General features: G+C 52.3%; 1 protein-coding gene across 2 annotated transcripts in view; it reads left to right on the top strand.

Moving 5' to 3' along the window:
- VARS (valyl-tRNA synthetase) overlaps positions 1-15904 on the top strand; it is an 18281-nt gene extending 2377 nt beyond the window's left edge. The window contains exons 5-30 of one of the 2 annotated variants that reach the window (XM_008056290.1): positions 121-245; positions 334-418; positions 633-733; positions 866-993; positions 8663-8827; positions 9054-9135; positions 9951-10070; positions 10159-10267; positions 10351-10445; positions 10670-10760; positions 11009-11133; positions 11221-11324; positions 11411-11569; positions 11679-11769; positions 11894-11999; positions 12090-12160; positions 12250-12375; positions 12689-12793; positions 12876-12944; positions 13042-13120; positions 13252-13379; positions 13673-13828; positions 13999-14205; positions 14278-14389; positions 14533-14858; positions 15762-15904. In XM_008056290.1, the coding sequence (XP_008054481.1) occupies positions 121-245; positions 334-418; positions 633-733; positions 866-993; positions 8663-8827; positions 9054-9135; positions 9951-10070; positions 10159-10267; positions 10351-10445; positions 10670-10760; positions 11009-11133; positions 11221-11324; positions 11411-11569; positions 11679-11769; positions 11894-11999; positions 12090-12160; positions 12250-12375; positions 12689-12793; positions 12876-12944; positions 13042-13120; positions 13252-13379; positions 13673-13828; positions 13999-14205; positions 14278-14389; positions 14533-14858; positions 15762-15830 (3134 nt within the window). In that variant the 3' untranslated portion in view covers positions 15831-15904. Of the gene's footprint in view, positions 1-120; positions 246-330; positions 419-632; positions 734-865; positions 994-8662; positions 8828-9053; positions 9136-9950; positions 10071-10158; positions 10268-10350; positions 10446-10669; positions 10761-11008; positions 11134-11220; positions 11325-11410; positions 11570-11678; positions 11770-11893; positions 12000-12089; positions 12161-12249; positions 12376-12688; positions 12794-12875; positions 12945-13041; positions 13121-13251; positions 13380-13672; positions 13829-13998; positions 14206-14277; positions 14390-14532; positions 14859-15761 lie in introns of both variants that reach the window. The other variant, XM_021711440.1, reaches the window with a different exon arrangement.
- The last annotated feature ends 664 nt before the right edge of the window (positions 15905-16568 follow it).

Here is a 16568-nt window from a genome sequence, read left to right as displayed (position 1 = left end):
AGGAGGTCAGCATGGGTCAGCCTTTGGTTGGCCAGCTAAAATAGTCCATCCAAAATCTAGTAATACTGTTCACAGAGGGTGACCAACTGGCTGAGTCTGAATTTCTGTGCCTCTGTCTAGGCCCTGAGGTCCCTGCACCCCCAAAGACAGCTGCTCAACTCAAGAAAGAGGCAAAGAAACGGGAGAAGCTAGAGAAATTCCAACAGAAGCAGAAGATTCAACAGCAGCAACCACCTCCGGGGGAGGTGAGAGGCCAGAATGGAACTGGAAGACAGGTTGGAGCCCTGGTGGGGTGGCTTATATCTGAGCCTGTATCTTTTCCCTCCCAAGCAGAAGAAACCAAAACCAGAGAAGAGGGAAAAACGGGATCCTGGGGTCATTACCTATGACTTCCCAACCCCACCTGGAGAAAAGAAAGGTATTGGGAGGGTGCTCCTTCCAAGCTTTTACCCCTTGTGCCCTGTTCTTGCTCCCACCACTTTGCTTGGTGAGGATTTGTAGACCACCCTTCTCCGGCCCCCTAGTGCCTGTCCTGTGACATGAACGACAGAGACCCCGGTTCTTCTCTGCTGGCCACCCCCTTCTCAGTTGCTTCCAGTCTTGGCACTGAGCCCTCTCCACCTCTTCCCCAGATGTCAGTGGTACCATGCCCGACTCCTACAGCCCTCAGTATGTGGAGGCTGCCTGGTATCCTTGGTGGGAGCAGCAGGGCTTCTTCAAGCCAGAGTATGGGGTGAGTGGGCACTGCCACCCCTGCCCACAGGGGTAGAGTGGGGAAGGGCAGGGCTGAAGGACACATTGCCTGGGAGGGGGTTGAGGGAGGTGACATAAGGCCTTAGTATGTCCCATCCTTCTCCACCATCAGCGTCCTAATATGTCAGCACCAAATCCCCGAGGTGTCTTCATGATGTGCATCCCACCCCCCAACGTGACAGGCTCCCTGCACCTGGGCCACGCACTCACCAACGCCATCCAGGACTCCCTGACTCGATGGTGAGCTCCTGTCTTCACCTCCCACTCACTCTCTCTGCCCTCTCTGGCTCCTTTCTCCTTCCTACCTGGGCCCTCCAGCCTTTCTCCTTCTGGATTGGCCTCAGCTCTGCCCCCCAGTGGTGCTCACTTCTCTTTAGGTCGTTTCTGTCTGCTCTTGTAGCATCTTTTCCTCGTCAGGTAATCCCATCCTACATCTCCACTTACAGACTCTCTTACTTCTCTTTCTACTAAAAATAACACTACTTCAAATTTAACTAGAAGTATGTGAATGTATTCTTGTTGTAAGGAACTTAAAAGTTTCAAGTCTCCTTGACCACATCTCTTCAAGATCTACTTCTTCCAATGTTATCACTTTGATATATATCTTTCCGGGTCTTTTCTATCTGTTTACTTACATATACATGTACTCATATAGTTTTCCTTCTGGGTGAGTTTTTCTTTTTTTTTTTTTTTTGAGTTGGAGTCTCATTCGGTTGCCCAGACTGGCCGCTCCCAGCCACCACAGCCTCAACCTGCTGGGCTTCAGCGATCCTTCTGAGTAGCCAGAATTACAGGCGCACGCTACCATGCCTGGCTGATTTTTTGATTTATTTTAGAGATGAGGTCTTGCTGCCCAGGCGGGTCTCGAACCCGCGGGCTCAGGCAATCCACTCACCTCAGCCTCCCAAAGGTGCGGGATTATAGGCTGAGCCACCGAGCCCGGCTTGAGTTTTTCTTTTTTAGCATAAAGCGTTCACACCAAACCTGTTATTCTGCAACATTTTTTTTTTTTTTTAGTTGGAGTCTTACTCCGTCACTCAGGCTGGAGTGCGGTGGCACACTCATGGCCACCCCAGCGTCGACCTACTGGGCTCAGGCAATCCTTCCACCTCAACCTTCCAAGTAGCTGGAAATAAAGGCACGTGCTACCACTCCCAGCTAATTTTTTTATTTATTGTAGAGATGATGTTTCGCCAAGTTGCCCAGGCTTTTTCGAACCCATGGACTCAGGCAGTCCCCTCACCTCAGCCTTCCAAAGTGCTGGGGTTACAGGCTTGAGCCACCGCGCCCAGCCTCTGCAACTTTCTTTTTTTCTTTTTTTGAGTTGGAGTCTCATTCTGTCACCCAGACTGGAGTGCAGTGGCCGCTCCCAGCCACCACAGCCTCAGCCTGCTGGGCTCCGGCAATCCTTCTGCCTCAGCCTTCCAAGTAGCTGGAACTACAGGCGCACCTGGCTCATTTTGATTTATTGTAGAGATGAGGTCTACACCAAGTTGCCCAGGCGAGTCTCGAACCTGCGGGCTCAGACAATTCACTCATTTCAGCCTCCCAAAGTGCTGGGATTACAGGCTGAGCCACTGAGCCCAGCTCTGCAACTTTCTTAACAGTTTGGAGAACTTTCCTTGTCCTTACACACAGACTGACTTTCTTTTTCATTGCTCTGTAGTCTATAGTGTGGATGTACCTTAGTGGAGTCACTTCTTTTTTTTGAGTTGGAGTCTCACTCTGTCGCCCAGGCTGGAGGGCAGTAGCACGCTCACGGCCACCGCAGCCTTGACCTGTTGGGCTCAGGTGATCCTTCCGCCTCTGTCTTCCAAGTAGCTGGAACTACAGGTGTGCGCCACTACACCCAGCTTATTTTTTTTTTTATTATTTATTGTAGAGACAAGGTCTTGCCAAGTTGCCCAGGCTGGTCTTGAATCCCTGAGCTCAGCCAATCCTCTCACCTCAGTCTCCTGAAGTGCTGGGATGACAGACTTGAGCCACTGCACCTGGTTTAGTCACTTCTTTATTTATTTTTTATTTTTTTATTTTTTTGAGTTGGAGTCTCACTCTTTCGCCCAGACTGGAGTGCAGTGGCCACTCCTGGCCACCAAGCCTCAACCTGCTGGGCTCCAGCGATCATTCTGCCTCAGCCTTCCAAGTAGCCGGAATTACAGGCATGCGCTACCACGCCTGGCTGATTTTTTGATTTATTGTAGAGATGAGGTCTCGCTGCCCAGGCGGGTCTCGAACCCGCGGGCTCAGGCAATTCACTCACCTCAGCCTCCCAAAGGCGCGGGATTACAGGCTGAGCCACCAAGCCCGGCTAGTCACTTCTTTATTAATGGTTCCTAAATGTTTCTGTTGAAAACATTGCTGGAGGCCATGCTCGGTGGCTCAACCTGTAAACCCGCACTTTGGGAGGCTGGGGTGAGTGAATTGCCTGAGCCCATGGGTTCAAGACCTGCCTGGGCAACTTGGCGAGACCTCATCTCTACAATAAAATAAAAAATTAGCCGGGTGTGGTAGCGCACGCCTGTAGTTCCAGCTACTTGGAAGGCTGAGGCGGAAGGATCGCCGGAGCCCAGTGGGTCGAGGTTGTGGTGGCCGGGAACGGCCACTGCTCTCCAGTCTGGGTGACTGAGTGAGACTCCAACTCAAAAAAAAAAAAGAAAACATTGCTGGAATGCAATCCCTGTACATGCTTGCTCAAGTATATGTGGAAGTGAAACTGCTAGGTCAGCCGGGACACACCTATATTAAGTACACATGGAAGCTGCCAAGTTGCCCTTCAGAACAGCTTCACTGATTTATACCTCCATGAGTTGCATGTGAGTGTATTCATTTTCCCATCCTTGACAACCCCTGGCATCAGGGTTGCCTAGTTCATTTTGTCAATCTAATGGGCAAAAAAAAAAACGTAATGCCACTATTTTACATATGTTTTTCTCATTCCTATTGAGGCTGGGCCTCTTTTCATATGTTTCTTGGCCAGTCAGGTTTCTCCTTATGTGAGTTGTCTGTACTTATCTCTTACCCATTTTTCTGATTTTTTGTTGTTTTTCTTTTTTAGTTGGTTTGTTGGAAAATTCTTTACCTATTTTGGTTACTAATTTTTTACTTGTCACATATATTATGAATGTTTTTGTTGTATTGTTATTGTATTGTAATTCTTCTATTATTCTAAACATTTCTCCTGTTCTCTGTTGCTTTTTTTCCCACTGTTAATTTTTTTTTTTCTGAGTCAGACTCTTACTCTTGCCCAGGCTAGAGTGCAGTAGCATAATCACAGCTCATTGCAATCTCAACCTCCTGGGCTCAGGCAATCTTTCTGTGTCAGCTTCCCAAGCAGCTAGGATTACAGGCACATGCCACCACACCCAGCTATTTTTTTTTTCCTTGTAGAGACGAGGTCTATGTTTCCTAGGCTTAGTCTCAAACTCTTGAACTTAAGTAATCCTCATGCCTCTGCCTCCCAAATTGCTGGAATTACAGGCGTGAGCTACCATGCCCGGCCCCCACTATTAATATTTTATTTTATTTTACTTTTGAGTTTGAGTCTTACTCTGTCGCTCAGACTGGAGTGCTGTGACACACTCACAGCCACCACAGCCTTGACCTGCTGGGCTCAGGCAATCTTTCCGTTTGAGACTTCCAAGTAGCCAGAACTATAGGTGCACACTACCACGCCCTGCTAATTCTTTATTTTTTGTAGAGAATAGGTCTCAGACGTCAAGTTTGCCAAGCTGGTCTCGAATCCATGGGCTCAGACAATCCACTTGCCTCAGCCTCCCAAAGTGCTGGGATTACAGGCTGAGCCACCAAGCCTGACCCCGGCTAAGTTTTTGATTTATCGTATAGACTAGTCTCATCATGTTACCCAGGCTGATCTCGAACCTGTGGGCTCAGGCAATCCTCTTTCCTCTGCCTCCCAAAGTACTAAGATTGCAGGTCTGAGCCACCATGCCTGGCAATATTTTGATTAGTAACAACTATATAGTAATATTTTAGGTGACATATTTCCTTAAATAGCATGTTTTTAACATGCTTTTTAAAATAACTTACCATGTTTGCATACCAGGGTTTATTATATTTACAACTTGAGAATTTTTCTAGTGTCTTACCTACTAAATTTTGTTAAAATGTATTTATTGGACACAACTGTATGCCAGCTCGGATCCTGGCATTAAGGATTCAATGTCTAATTTAGCATTTTGCTAATAACTGAGAGCTGAAAAAACAGAGTTATGATAAATGCATGTAACATATAATGGACAAATTAATTACATGAGGACAAAGTTAATACTTCATATAAAACTCTTTTTTTTTTTTTTTGAGTTCGAGTCTCACTCTGTCGCCCAGACTGGAGTCCAGTGGCCGCTCCTGGCCACCGCAGCCTCGACCTGCTGGGCTCCGGCGATCCTTCCACCTCAGCCTTCCGAGTAGCCGGAATTACAGGCGTGCGCTACCACGCCCGGCTAATTTTATTTTTTTATTTTATTGTAGAGATGAGGTCTCACCTGCCCAGGCGGGTCTCGAACCCGCAGGCTCAGGCAATCCACTCACCTCAGCCTCCCAAAGGCGTGGGATTACAGGCTGAGCCACCGAGCCCGGCTCATATAAAACTCTTAAAGTAGGCCAGATACAGTGGTTCATGCCTGTAATCCCAACACTTTGGGAGGATGACTTGGGGCCAGAAGTTCAAGATCAGCCTGAGGAAGAAACAGATCTCATCTCTACAAAAATTAAAAACCAAAAAATTATTCAGGAGTGCTGGTGCATTCTAATAGTCCCAGCTATAAAACTGAGTTCCACTTGACCCCAGGAGTTCACTTGAACCCAGAAGTTCAAGACTGCCATGAGTTATAATTGCACCACTGTACTCCAGCCTGGGCAAAAGAGCAGGAATGTATCTCTACTTAAAAATAAATAAATAGGCTGGGCTCGGTGGCTCAGTCTGTAATTCCACACTTTGGGAGGCCTAGGTGAGTGAATTGCCTGAGCCCGCAAGTTCAAGACCAACCCGGACGACTTGGCGAGATCTTGTCTCTACAATAAATAAAAAAAAAAATTAGCCAGGCATGGCAGTGCGCATCTGTAGTTCTGGCTACTTGGAAGACTGAGGCAGAAGGATCTCCAGAGCCTGGCAGGTAGAGGCTGCAGTGACCAGGAGTGTGCCACTGCACTCCAGTCTGGGTGACAGAGTGAGACTCCAACTTAAAAAAATAAATAAATAAAATCTTAAGGTAGTGACATTTTTTTCTCCAGTGAACACAGTTTCAGTAATATGTTAGAAACTCTTATTACCTTGAATGGATTTACATCAACATTTTTAGAATAAAAAAATTTCATGCAAAATGTCTTAAACATCTTTATCAATAAGACACTGTAAAAATTAAAGTTGTTGAGCATAGTGGCTCACGCCTATAATCCTAGCACTTTGGGAGATGGTGACAAGAGGATTGTTTGAACCTTTGGATTTGAGACCAACCTGGTCAACATGGTGAGACGTCGTCTCTATAATAAACCAAAAATTAACTGGGCATCATGGTGCACGCCTGTAGTTCCAGCCTCTTGGAAGGCTGAAGCAAAAGGATCACCTGAATCCAGCAGATCAAGGCTGCAGTGACTGTGAGCATGCCACTGCGCCCCAGCCTTGGGGACAGAGTAAGACTTAAATAAAAAAATGTGAGTTGTACATTTCACTTCTGTGATTATGTAACTCACTTTTGTGTGTTGTACATATTTTTTTCTTTCTTCCTCAAGTGGAGAAGAGTGCTTTTCAATGATTATCCGTGTCTTTTTTTTTTTTTTAATAGAAAACAGGTCTTACCATGTTGCCCAAGCTGGTCTCCAACTCTTGGCATCCAGCAATCTTTCTTCCCACCTCAGTTTCCCAAAGTGCAAGGATTACAGGCATGAACCACCTCGTCCAGCTCATGACATTTTATTAAATTATTTTTGTCAAGTTTATATGAGCCCCAAAAGGTACTTTTACTGAAACAGTACTTCTTTTTTTTTGAGTTGGAGTCTCACTCTGTCACCCAGACTGGAGTGCAGTGGCCGCTCCCGGCCACCGCAGCCTCGACCTGCTGGGCTCCGGCGAGCCTTCCACCTCAGCCTTCCAAGTAGCCGGAATTACAGGCATGCGCTACCACACCTGGCTGATTTTTTTTAAATTTTTATTGTAGAGATGAGGTCTCGCCGCCCAGGCAGGTCTCGAACCCGTGGGCTCAGGCAGTCCACTCACCTCAGCCTCCCAAAGGCGTGGGATTACAGGCTGAGCCACCGAGCCCTGCTTGAAACAGTACTTCTATTTTCATTTCTTATACCTCATTTTTTTTTTAAAGTAAATATGTTGTCAGGCTGGTTTTGAACTCCTGGCCTCAAATGATCCTGCTTTGGCCTCTCAAAGTGAGGTGCCACACCTGGCCGTGCCTCACTTCTTTATAATAATACCTAACAGCATTTTGTAGTTCATAAGCTATGTTCATATCCTCTGTGACATATAAACACCATTTCCTCAGTATTTATAATATGCAAGAGAGTGGAATTGTTATAATCCCTGTCCTCAGTAAGGTCTGAACATGGTAAAGTAAACAGATTTATAAAGTAATGACTATAACACAGTGTAATGAGTCATTGAAAAGAATGTATAAATACATTACTGTGTTTCTATAGTAACTTCCTTTCACCTACTTTAACGTGCCTAGCAATTTAATAAGATCAGGATATTACTTTCTCTTTTTTTTTTGAGTTGGAGTCTCACTCTATCGCCCAGGCTGGAGTGCAGTGGCACACTCATGGTCACCCTAGTGCCGACCTCGTAGCTCTGGCAATCCATCCACTTCAGTCTTCCACATAGCCGGAACTACAGGCATGTGCTACCATGCCTGGCTAATTTTTTGTTTTAATTTATTGTAGAGACAAGGTTTCGCCAAATTGCCTGGGCTGGTCTCGAACCCACAGACTCAGGCAATCCACTCGTCGCGGCTTCCCAAAGTGCTGGAATTACAGGCTCAGCCACTGAGCCCGGCCGGTATATCCGGTATATTACTCTCTGTATCTCTCAATTCATCTCCTCATTAGTCTCCTAAAACATAACTGGCTTCCAATCATTTTCTCCAAAATGGTCTAGCACTTAGAGGTTTTGTTGTTCCCAGGTTTTTAACTTTTGGATCTAGTTAGTTTGCCAGTGTGCCTTGTTATAGAAGCCGTCTCCTACTTCATAGTCATAAATGTTTATTTATGTTATTTTCTTTTTTGCTTTTGGAAAATATCATTTTCTAATACTTTTCTCATAGTTTTGTTTTCTTATTTTGAGTTCTTAATCTGTCTAGAATTTCTTTTTGTGAATATTGGAAAGTAAGATGTTTTCCAAATAACTAGTTAGTTGCCCCAGACAGACGCATTGAATAGTTTATCCTTACCCTACCGGTATGAAATGCCACTTTTCACAAATATTAAATATCCTTGGATCTATTTCCACTGTTGTTCCCCTAATCTGTTACTTTGTTCCTATGTAGTAATTTAACAGCCATAACTGTCTCATGTTTTGTTATCCCGTTCAGCAAGAGCCTTTTCTTTGTTCTTTTTCCAGATTGCTTTGACTCTTCTTGCAATCTCTCCCTGACTAGTTTTATATTTTTCTTTTTCTTTTTGAGATTGGGGGGGTGTCTCACTATGTTGCCCAGGCTGGTCTTGAACTCCTGGGTTCAGGGGATACCACCTCCTCAGCCCCCTGACTAGCTAGGACTAAAGGTACATGTCACTGTGTCTGGCTTTGACTGGATTTGAAATCAGGAGGGTTCCAGCTCTAACCCCTTTTTTCCTGAGAGTCCATTGACTCCCTGCCTGAAATTTCTGCTTCCTTTGGAGCCAGGCTTCACCAGCCCAACTCACTCTGGTCTTCCATGTTCCACCACAGGCACCGCATGCGTGGGGAAACCACCCTATGGAATCCTGGCTGTGACCACGCAGGTATTGCCACCCAGGTGGTGGTAGAGAAGAAACTATGGCGTGAGCAGGGTCTGAGCCGGCACCAGCTGGGCCGCGAGGCCTTTCTACAAGAGGTCTGGAAGTGGAAGGAAGAGTGAGTATGCAGCTCTGGCTCCCTGTCCCCATCCAGAAAAGACTTCTGTCACCTGCAACCCTTGGCCACAGGGTCAGACCCTCTCACAGAGGTAGAGAGTCAGTGGGCTCCAGGGCCCATGTCAGTTTCAGAGGGATGAATGATCCCTACACTGCTTCATCAGCCACTGATGGCTCCCACCAGCCCAGGCCTGAGTGCTAATTCCAGCTTGCCTGTCCACTTTCAGGAAAGGTGACCGGATTTACCACCAGTTGAAGAAGCTCGGCAGCTCCTTGGACTGGGATCGAGCCTGTTTTACCATGGACCCTGTTCGTAGGAAGAGTCACGGGACTGGGGCAGGAGTGGGAGGTTCCTCAGGGTGGGGCACCCACAGAAGAGAGCACATGTTCTATGGCCTTCCCCTAGAAGGTGAGCCCACTTGTGGGACACCACTGAGGATTCAGCTGCTAATGCCACTTCCTACTCCCTTCCATGACGCTTTCTACATGATGGCCCTTCGTGTTCCCTATCCCTGGTCTGGGAGCTTCAGATTCCTCCAGGCAGCATGTGGTCAGGCCCCCTCTCCCATGCAGCCTGACTCCCAGGATTCTCTGCATCAGCACCTGTCCCCAGCTGAGTGGCTTCCCTGCCACCTCCAGTATCACAAGACTTGCTGGCTGCCCTTGTGTTCCCATAGTTCTCTTGCCCTTAAAAGTACTTCTCCCAAGCCGGGCTCGGTGGCTCAGCCTGTAATCCCGTGCCATTGGGAGGCTGAGGTGAGTGGATTGCCTGAGTCCGCGGGTTTGAGACCCGCCTAGGCAGCGAGACCTCATCTCTACAATAAATCAAAAAATCAGCCGGGCATGGTAGCGCATGCCTGTAATTCCGGCTACTCGGAAGGCTGAGGCGGAAGGATCGCCGGAACCCAGCAGGTCGAGGCTGCGGTGGCCGGGAGCGGCCACTGCACTCCAGTCTGGGTGAAAGAGTGAGACTCCAACTCAAAAAAAAAAAGTACTTCTCCCCTCAGAGGGGTCTGTGTGCTGGCCGAAAAGACTCCGGACAGGACAGACCTCATTGGACCCTGTTGCCTTTGTGCCTTCAGGTACCAAAGCCATCTCACTGACTTCTCCCTCCTCTGCCCCAGAAACTCTCAGCAGCTGTGACAGAGGCTTTTGTCCGGCTTCACGAGGAAGGCGTCATCTACCGTAGTACCCGCCTTGTCAACTGGTCCTGTACCCTGAATTCCGCCATCTCTGACATTGAGGTGCTCCCCCCCAACCTGGCCTGTCTCCGTCTCCAGTCTACCCTGGTTCTGGCATCTGGCCACTTCTCTGAATATACCCATTTTACAGGTAGATAAGAAGGAGCTGACAGGTCGCACCCTGCTCTCTGTACCTGGCTACAAGGAGAAGGTGGAGTTTGGGGTCCTCGTGTCCTTTGCCTACAAGGTCCAAGGCTCAGGTCAGAACTGGGGCATCAGATTCTGAGCTGGGAGGGGCTGCCAAAGGCCAGGGCTGAGACCGCAAGTCCTTATGTCACCCCAGACAGCGACGAGGAGGTGGTGGTAGCAACAACTCGGATCGAGACGATGCTGGGAGACATGGCTGTAGCTGTGCACCCTAAAGATACCAGATACCAGGTGGGGGGCTGCCAGCAGCTGGGAGAATATGCTGGCTGAAAGGGGGCTCCCACACTTACGGGGGTGGAAGGTAGGGTCTGAGCCCCCGGCTAAGGAGAGGAAATTGGTTAGAAACTCATCTTCCAGTTCCTTCCCCAGTTCTGAATTGAGGTCACTGGGGACTGTTAGGGGGAGGGACTTGTGCCCAGCCCGTTTTGCATTTGTGACATCCCCTGCCATCCCAGCACCTGAAGGGGAAGAGTGTGATCCACCCGTTCCTGTCCCGGAGCCTCCCTGTTGTCTTCGATGAATTTGTGGACATGGAGTTTGGCACAGGTAGGCAAGGGGCTGGCCCTGTGGATGGAGGAAGAGACAATTCCACAAGGCACAGTCTGTCTTCTCTCCCAAAGAAGAAAAAAATAAGCTTTATCCAAACAGGTAGAGTGTGGGCTGGTTCTCAAGGGACTGTGTCAGGGAAGTGGGGACTGGGGTGGTCTGGGAGCCACATCCTTCAGCAACAGAGGCAAGTGTAAGAAGGAACTCCACAGAGTCCCTTGTGACCCCGGTACCCCCATGTACATCAGGTGCAGTGAAGATCACCCCCGCACATGACCAGAACGACTATGAGGTTGGACAGCGGCACGGGCTAGAGGCCATAAGCATCATGGACTCCCATGGGGCCCTTGTCAATGTTCCCCCACCTTTCCTGGTGAGGCTGGGTGGGGCATGGGTGCCCAGGTTAGGGAGATGGAGGGATATCTGGGCATCACCATGATGAGACCTTATTACTACCCAGGGCCTGCCCAGATTTGAGGCCAGGAAGGCGGTGCTGGCAGCACTGAAAGAGCGGGGACTGTTCCGTGGCATTGAGGACAACCCCATGGTGGTCCCACTTTGCAAGTGAGTGTGGGGACTGGGGAGGATAGGGAGGTGGGGGCTCCCCAGGGTGCTCACTGCCTGGCCTCCACACCCACATGTACCCCCAGCCGGTCCAAGGATGTGGTGGAGCCTCTGCTGCGACCTCAATGGTATGTGCGCTGTGGGGAGATGGCCCAGGCTGCCAGTGCTGCTGTGACTCGGGGCGACCTCCGCATCCTGCCTGAGGCTCATCAGCGGACGTGGCATGCCTGGATGGACAACATCCGGTGCGTAGGGCCCTTCGGCGTGGGAGGGTGGCTGGGCAGGGGGCTGAGAAGGGCACAGGCCAGGGAACCTCCAGGCCATCCCTGGTTTCCTCCCACATCGTGTTTGCAGGGACTGGTGCATTTCCAGGCAGCTGTGGTGGGGTCATCGCATCCCCGCCTACTTCGTCACTGTTAATGACCCAGCAGTACCCCCTGGGGAGGTGAGCACAGGGGCCAGAGCTGGATGCTGGAACATCTGGGGGAGTTATGTGGGTTTATTGGGTTCTTGGTGGCATTACGGCAAAGCAGAAGCACCCCCCCCGGTACTCAATCCACCTACGGCAGGATCCTGATGAGCAATACTGGGTGAGCGGACGCAACGAGGCGGAGGCCCGCGAAAAGGCGTCCAAGGAGTTTGGAGTGTCCTCTGACAAGATCAGTCTCCAGCAAGGCAAGGCGGGGCCTTGGGGCTTGGGGAAGGCAGAGCTGGGGCCCCAGTCTCACTCCACCCTTCTGACCTCTGACCTTTGGCCTTCCTCAGATGAGGATGTATTGGATACCTGGTTCTCCTCTGGCCTCTTCCCATTCTCCATCTTGGGCTGGCCCAGTCAGGTTTGTTCTTGGTGCTAGGGCAAGGCAGGGTGGAGTTCTTGAAGGTGGGCCTTTGACTCCCTCTGCTTCACACCCTGGTTTGTTCCCAGTCAGAAGATCTGAGTGTGTTCTACCCTGGCACGCTGCTGGAGACCGGCCATGACATCCTCTTCTTCTGGGTGGCCCGGATGGTCATGCTTGGCCTGAAGCTCACCGGCAAGCTGCCCTTTAGAGAGGTGTGAAAACATCTGAGACCCTCCCACGGCCCCACCTTCTGCACCTGCCCTCCTGTGGCTAGTTGTGGGCAGGCCTAGCCTGGGGTTGGTGGGGGCTGACGTCCAGCCTGGGCTCCACTCAATGATTCCCATGCCCTGACCCAGGGCTTTGCCTTCCCAGAGGAGGGGGTACTTTGATTCACATAAAGGTGCTGAATGAGCTGGTGGGGCCTGAGGTTCAGAGGGGAGCAGACCAGATGCAGGGCCCTAGTGGGGGGCACCAAGGCCAGGGAAGGAGGGGATAGCTTCACGGGCCTCCCCACTGGCCCTGCAGGTCTACCTCCATGCCATCGTGCGAGATGCTCATGGCAGGAAGATGAGCAAGTCCCTAGGCAATGTCATTGACCCCCTGGACGTCATCCACGGAGTCTCCCTGCAGGTGAGGCTGGGTGCTGGGCCAGCCAGGAAGGGCTGTGGGGCTGTGACCACAGGCACCTGACTGCTCCCGCCACCACCCTCAGGGCCTCCATGACCAGCTACTGAACAGCAACCTGGACCCCAGTGAGGTGGAGAAGGCCAAAGAAGGGCAGGTATGGAGAGGGTCAGAAGGTCAGACCCAGGATGGAACAGAAGCAGGAGGGGGCGGGGCTGACTGAGGACCTTCCTCCCTCTGCCTCCTCCCTGCAGAAGGCAGACTTCCCGGCAGGGATTCCTGAGTGTGGCACTGATGCTCTCCGGTTTGGACTATGCGCCTACACCTCCCAGGGTATGACCCCCAAAACCTCTTTCCTAACTGCGTCCCTCCCGTGAAGCCATGTGTCTCCTCTGCCCTGGGCCTCTGGCGGGCATGGACTGGGCAGGAGAATGGTGAGGACGCATGCTTCACCCCTTGCCCAGGTCGTGACATCAACCTGGATGTGAACCGGATATTGGGTTACCGCCACTTCTGCAACAAGCTCTGGAATGCCACCAAGTTTGCCCTCCGAGGCCTCGGGAAGGATTTTGTGCCCTTAGCCACCTCCAAGGTAAGGGCCTGGTGGGCAGTGAGGCTGACAGCACCGACATAGGCCATGCCCCTTCCCTCAGGGTCCTCCATATATCTGGGGGGACAGATAGACACAGAGACAGTTACAGGGAAAGTCCAGGGCATCAGGGTCCCCCCTGGGGTGGCTAGGGTCTGTCCCTTCTTCCCCGGATTCTAGTCACAATGCTCAGTTGCTTTGGGCCCCATCAGATCCCTGGTGTAGATTTGCCTTTGGTTCCTGCCCCCTCCCCTGGCATGTGGTGCCCCACTGGCTGATTTACGCCCCTCCCCAAGCCCGGAGGCCATGAGAGCCTGGTGGACCGCTGGATCCGCAGCCGGCTGACTGAGGCTGTGAGTCTCAGCAACCAAGGTTTCCAGGCCTACGATTTCCCAGCCATCACCACCGCCCAGTACAGCTTCTGGCTCTATGAGCTCTGTGACGTCTACTTGGTGAGAAGGAGCCAAGTGGGGTGGGGGATGTGGGTGGCAGAGCCCTGGGCCGAGCTTTGCCAAGTTTGGCTTTGAGACCTGAGCCACTCATCCCTTCCCAGTCCTCACAGGCACAGCGAGAACTTGAGGCTAGACTGTAGCCCTGAGCCCTGTACCTCCCGCCCCCCTAGGAGTGCCTGAAACCCATACTGAATGGGGTGGACCAGGTGGCGGCTGAGTGTGCCCGCCAGACCCTCTACACCTGCCTGGACATCGGCCTGCGGCTGCTGTCACCCTTCATGCCCTTCGTGACTGAGGAGCTGTTCCAGAGGCTGCCCCGGAGGACACCGCAAGCTCCCCCTAGTCTCTGTGTTACCCCCTACCCAGAGTCTTCGGAGGTATGGGGCATGGCCTGGATGGGGGACTCTGGCCTGGCCCCAGGCCCCACTCACCCCTCCTCTGCCCCACAGTGCTCCTGGAAGGACCCTGAGGCAGAAGCTGCCCTCGAGCTGGCACTAAGCATTACGCGAGCCGTGCGCTCCCTGCGTGCCGACTACAACCTCACCCGTATCCGGCCCGACTGTGAGCCTCAGGCCCCCATGTCCACCCACATCTACCCTGTCCCACTGTCCCCTCAGCCCACTCTAGGGACCCAGTGTCTGGCTGTGGCTGCCTAGTGTCCTATCTCTGTGGGGCCAGGCCTTACCTTCCTCCCTCCCCGGCAGGTTTCCTGGAAGTGGCAGACGAGGCCACAGGCGCCCTGGCATCGGCTGTGTCGGGCTACGTGCAGGCGCTGGCCAGTGCGGGTGTGGTAGCTGTCCTGGCTCTGGGGGCTCCCGCCCCACAGGGTTGTGCTGTGGCCCTGGCCTCTGACCGCTGCTCCATCCACCTGCAGCTGCAGGGGCTGGTGGACCCAGCCCGGGAGCTGGGCAAGCTGCAGGTCAAGCGAGCTGAGGCTCAGCGGCAGGCCCAGCGTCTGCGGGAGCGCCGCGCCGCCTCAGGCTACTCTGTCAAGGTGCCCCTCGAAGTCCAGGAGGCAGATGAAGCCAAGGTGTGTGGCGTGGGTGGGCATTTCCCACACCATATGCTCCCTCCATCAAAACCTCCACCTGGATGCTGGATCCTGCCACCAGCCTCAGGGAATCCGTGGGGGAACACGGAACCTGGCCCCTTGAGCAGGGACCGTGTAATGCCCTTGATCTACACTTGGGGTACAGCTGGTTCCCCAAGACAGACAGTTACAGGGAAAGCCCAGGGCATTTGGGTCCAGCAGGTTGGAGGCAGAGGTTGAACTGGAACCAGGCATCCTGGCTCCCAGCCTTCCTTGTATCCCACTCAGCTGTCCTGAATGTGGAAACCCCTTGAACCTGGGGCTGGACTCAGGCCCTGCCAGCAGTTGGGGATCTCAGGTCTAGCTAGCCCACTGGGCTGATCCTGGAAGGCCAGGCTCATCTCCTTATGCCCTCCTGTGGGCCCCCACCTCCTGGATTCCTCTAGGGAAGAGCAGTGGGGTATACTGCACAGACAGAGAAACCCAGTCTTGAAGGCCAAGAGCCCGAGAGCCTTGAGTACTCGTGGTTTAGCTCACTTGGTTCTCCCTATTGCCCTCAGAGGGTGGGCGGGATTATCACCTAATGAAAGTTAAGTGACTTGTCTGAGAGCCTGTGCTCTGCTGCCCATGTAGGGGGCACTGGGCACAGGGGCTCAGAGGCCCCTTTTGTCCTTGGAAATGACCACTCTGGGAAAAAGGCAAGACTCACAATGTTGGGTGATGATGGAAGAGATGGGATGCTGGTGGGGAGACTGGTGGGTGGGGCCAGCCAAGCACACACCCCCTCAACTACTCCCCTCCCGTGGTCCTTACCCATCTTTCCAACCTTACTGTCCTGGGTATTTGGGGGTCTCCTCTCTTGGGCCTGGGTCCTCACCCACCCCCACCTCCATTCCATCCCAGCTCCAGCAGACAGAAGCAGAGCTCAGGAAGGTGGATGAGGCCATTGCCCTGTTCCAGAAGATGCTGTGATGCACCCAGCTTCGACATCATAATCTCAGCAGACCACCAAGGAGGTGGCAGCAATAAAATATTTTGCCACAAAATCGTGTCTGTGTCTGTGGTGGGGCTGGGATGGGGTACAGGAGGGCTGGGTTCCTGAATCCTCAGAGGCTGCTGACCTGAGCAGTAGTGGAGGGGTGCAGACTAGAAGGGAAGCCCTGGTCCTGGGGCGCAGAGGGGTGCATCTGTCCGCGTCTGTCCCTGGCACCATGCCAGGCCTGAGTCATGCCGTTCACTCCCTTCCTCCTCCCCGGCTCTTCTCTCTCACCTCCGCACTGCGGCTGAGAGAGGCCCGCCCTGTCACCGGCTTCTGCCTATGGTCGTGGGCAGGCGTGAGCAGAGGGACCAGGGGCTGCCTGTTCTGCCCCCACCCTGCAGGGACCTCCCCCTCCACCGAGTCGTGGTTAATTATAACTCTGACCTAAGTGCCCTGTGACACCACGCCCGGGCCGGCCCTGCCCAGGAGACCCAGCAACCAGGTAGGGGAGAGGCCTGAAAGAGACTCAGACTTGGTGGGGGGGATGACTCTGGGACAGGGCTGGGGACTTAGCCTGGTGCTGGGAAGGGGATCTGGGGCAGAAGCTTTGGACCCTCTCCTGGCAGATGTATGTCCCTATTGGCCTGGAAAGGCCCTCAGGTTGTCTGGGTGACGGGAGGAGGACGTGATATGGGTACAGGGTGGGGAAGCCAGGCCAGAGCAGACAAGGT

This window comes from Carlito syrichta, unplaced genomic scaffold (genome assembly GCF_000164805.1).
Source record: "Carlito syrichta isolate Samal-C Ts95f unplaced genomic scaffold, Tarsius_syrichta-2.0.1 Scaffold84596, whole genome shotgun sequence".
NCBI classification, from domain to species: Eukaryota; Metazoa; Chordata; class Mammalia; order Primates; family Tarsiidae; genus Carlito; species Carlito syrichta.
This window is presented reverse-complemented; position numbering and strand designations above follow the sequence as displayed.